The sequence below is a fragment of the Aptenodytes forsteri genome, unplaced genomic scaffold, assembly GCF_000699145.1.
Source record: "Aptenodytes forsteri isolate BGI_AS27 unplaced genomic scaffold, ASM69914v1 Scaffold257, whole genome shotgun sequence".
Classification (NCBI taxonomy): Eukaryota; Metazoa; Chordata; class Aves; order Sphenisciformes; family Spheniscidae; genus Aptenodytes; species Aptenodytes forsteri.
In genome coordinates, this window is record NW_008795194.1 from 6,596,235 (window position 1) to 6,599,886 (window position 3,652).

Consider the following 3,652-nt stretch of genomic DNA (forward strand, 5'->3'; position numbering starts at 1 on the left):
CAACTTGAGCCTTGCCCAGTGGGAGATGTGAGGCATGAGGGACCTGCTGCAGGCAGTGCTGGTGGGCCGCTCCGGAGTGCTGCGCTCCCAGCCCCGCTGTTGACACTGCACGGGACCCCAGGGCTCTGTGCTTGTCTTCTCGTGTGCTCTCGTGAGTGAGAACCATTTCCAGAACTGCCCCTCCTTGCAGCTTTCCAAAGTACTTGCTTTAGAGCTCCTGGCTATATGAATGAATATTTTAATATGGGGGAACAGGAAGAAGGGACTTCAGTTATCTGATAGTTTTGAGAGAAATCTGCTTATTTTCTGTTAGTTGTTAGTTGTCTGCTCTAAATATAAAACAGTCTGGAATTGCTGTTTTCTTCCTAGGTGCCTGATATACCTCCCTGTACTGCATTATTTAGATGTGTATGTACTTACTTTTAGACAGATGACCATGGAAATGGTTGAATCTCAACAGGAGGACAATGCAGTGGATTCTGTGCCAGAGAGAGATGTTGGTCACCCTCAGAATCAGCCAGGCCGAAGTCAGATTTCCCCAGTATCTGAGGTAAGTTGAAAGGTGGAAAGAAGAGGAGAATCAATAAAGTGATACTCAGAACTGCTATGATTTTTAAATTATCAATTTGTATGGAGTTCTTATGTTCTAGAAGTCTTATTATTAAATAGGAAAAATATAGCAAAGGTATACTGAAAACTATGCCTGCTATACTTAACAAAGGGCTAGTATAACATCAGGTCTGTTAAAAGGTAACACTTTTAGGAGACCGGGCTTTTCAGAATGATCAGTAGGCACTTTTTGTTTGGTGTTTTTTTTCTTTCCATGTTTCCAAGATGATTATGTTTGTTATGGAGATGGGAATAGGGTCTTAAAGAGTTGAGGTGGCTGCAAGATCAAACATAGCTAAAATGTGTGTATCTTGAAGATGTGTTGTATAACAAAAATGAAAAATGAATAAAAATAGCCATGGTTCTTTCCTAGTTCTGGTTTTTGTACAGAATGTGTTTCATCTTCTTGCAAGTACATTTTTAATGTATGCTTGTTTTGTTTCATCCCTGTGCATCCAATGACAGTGTCTGGAGTTCTAAAAATATACTTTACGTGTTCTGTATGGTAGTCATACCTGTATTCTTCTTCGGTAGTTAATGGATAAAAGATGACACAATAATAAATCTCAAGCATTAAAAATATGCACTGAAACATTCAGCGTGAGAGAAATAGTGTTCTTGCCAGTATTAAGATTTATAGCTTCAGGAAGCTGTATAGACCACTTAGAAGGATCTTCAAAAACCCTTTGTGAAATAAAGGAACTGATTTTTAAAAAATGTCTTACAGAATGTCTTCATCGTTAGAAGTTACTCTGTAAGATTCCTGTCTGATCTAAGGGAGGGATGCTCAGTTATTTGATGCCATGTACTTGGAATGTTAGATACTTGATTTACATTATAGGTCTATTTTCAAAACTGAATGCAGCTGCTTTTTGTCGGGTCTTCAGACACGAAGTAGGCTGCAAAATATTTATGAATGCTTATTTGTTGTTTTTGTTACCTGTGGCATTTGTTGTGGTTTTGATACTGGCAGCATTGGGAATACTGCTTGTTTTTTTTCTTTAAGAATGGAGCATGAAACCAAGAATTTTATTTGGTTTGCTCTGTTGTTGTCATCCCCTCATTTCTTCTTTCTTTGATAGTTCAGTTCAAATTTTCTGTTTTAACTTCATAGGATGATTTACATGTAAAATCTATTGGCTTGTGCAATAGTCTCTGAAGAAAATACCTGTGAATTCTGTCACTTGGAATTTTTAATGTTGATCTAGAGACAGAGCTGTCACTGATGCTGTAGGAGGGCTTCTGCCGGGTCCCCAGAGAAAACACTTTTTATGTTTATCTGCATTTAATGCTTGAGTACTGTGTGTGAAGGTTCAGCCATACTGGGCATGGACATCAGGTCTTTCAGTTAAAACGAATAACTGAAGTACTGATGGATCTCAGTCAATTAGCACTAAAATGAAACACATGCACTAAAGCTTGAAGGCTCAGGGTAATAGTCAGGAGTTTGCATCTGGGAGCCCCTCTCTTTGGTCAGACGGCCTAGAGAGCCGGCCTGGACCTGTCAGAGCAGCTCAGCGCTCGTAGCTGGAGTCGATGTCCCTCTCCTGGGCCATGCGGAAAAGTGGGGTTGATGCAATTGTGCCACTCTGTGAAAAATAGTGAAGCTGAGAGGCCTCCAGCAGACAGGCCTGTCACCTCAACTGCCTAGGAGTGTCACGGGCCTCCTGGCTGGCTGCTCCCCTCACTGCTGCTCCCCGGGGCCTGCAGGCCGTGCTGCCGCCCTCCCTGCCTGGGGCAGCTGGGAGTCCGCGCCCACCCCCTTAGCGCCTTGAGGCTGAACTGCCACAGCATTTCTGTTGGTAAAACAGGTCCTGACAGAAAGTTTATTGCTGAAGGGCTTTGTTGTGACATTTCTTTGGCTTAAGATGAGGAGGACTTTCTTACCTTATGTTCCTACCTGGCAGGCTCTGAAGGTGAGACGCTTTGTCATGGTGAGGGTTAGAGGTGGACGTTGAGAGGTTAACCCCTGCGTGAGGCAGGGACCTTGTGTGAGGCATCTCCCGTCTGCTTTTGCTGAGATGGGATGGGAAGCTCGGGGTGTTTCTGAGGAATTCATGGCTATGCTGCTGGTCTGGTGTCTGTGTATTTTGGCTGTTACGGAAGGGCACAGGTAGCTCCTTCTCCCTCTTTGGCCTCTGGAGGAGTGCAGTTAAGAGAAGACAACCACTTAAGTGACTGAAATGTACCTTGCGCCAACTTCCAATCATCTCTCCTACTAATTTCCTTGCAAATGTGCAGAAATATGAGCAAAGAATGACTCGGTTCTTACTGAGAGGTAAAATGCCTGGTCACTGAAACTGAGGGCTCCTTTACAGACATCTCTGTGGGGTTTTAGTTTGGTTTTTTTCAGCCAAATATTTGTTCAACCTTGGTTTTGTTCAGTCAGAAGTAAAGCATTTTAATACACTATCTTTTAATAATAAATTTGTAGTTTTCTGTGTATTATCAAAGAATTGCAGAATGGTTGAGGTTGTTGGGGACCTCTTGAGATCATGTAGTCCAACCCCCCTGCTCAAGCAGGGTCAGCCAGAGCAGGTTGCCCAGGACTCTGTCCAGTTGGGTTGTGAATATCTCCAAGGATGGAGTCTCCACAACCTCTCTGGGCACCTGTGCTAGTATTTGACTGCCTCACAGTAGAAAAGATGGGGTTTTTATGTTCAGATGGAATTTCATGTTTTTTTGTTTAATTATGACTTTGGCTGGGGAACGACTAGCAAAATGCTGAGGGATACAACTGCATAGGAGGTGGGGGGTTTTGTGGGTTTGTTTTTCTCTCCTCTGGAGTTCAGGCTTTTTAAAGAAATACTCGCCATTTAGTTTTAAAAAGGCGGACAAGGTATTCAATAAGATGATAATCTCTACAGGGCAGACGTTGTTTTGTGCTGAAGCATTCTTAATGTCTTCCCTGTCAGGAGGGAGAGGAGACATTAAGAATGTCTGGGCAGGAGCACTATCGATAACCTCCAGTGCTAAGGAGGGCCTGTCGTGGTTTAACCTCAGTCAGCAACTGAGCACCACACAGCTGCTCGCTCACTTCCCC

The 3,652-nt window shown here is 43.2% G+C and overlaps 1 protein-coding gene across 5 annotated transcripts in view; it reads left to right on the forward strand.

Moving 5' to 3' along the window:
• The first annotated feature begins 426 nt into the window (after positions 1 to 426).
• Positions 427 to 3,652, forward strand: part of CREM (cAMP responsive element modulator) — a 30,534-nt gene continuing 27,308 nt past the window's right edge. For 3 of the 5 annotated variants that reach the window (XM_019471892.1, XM_019471893.1, XM_019471895.1), the window contains exon 1: positions 431 to 550. In XM_019471892.1, coding sequence (XP_019327437.1) covers positions 431 to 550 — 120 coding nt within the window. Of the gene's footprint in view, positions 551 to 3,652 lie in introns of all 5 variants that reach the window. The other 2 variants (XM_019471894.1, XM_009278637.1) reach the window with 2 other exon arrangements.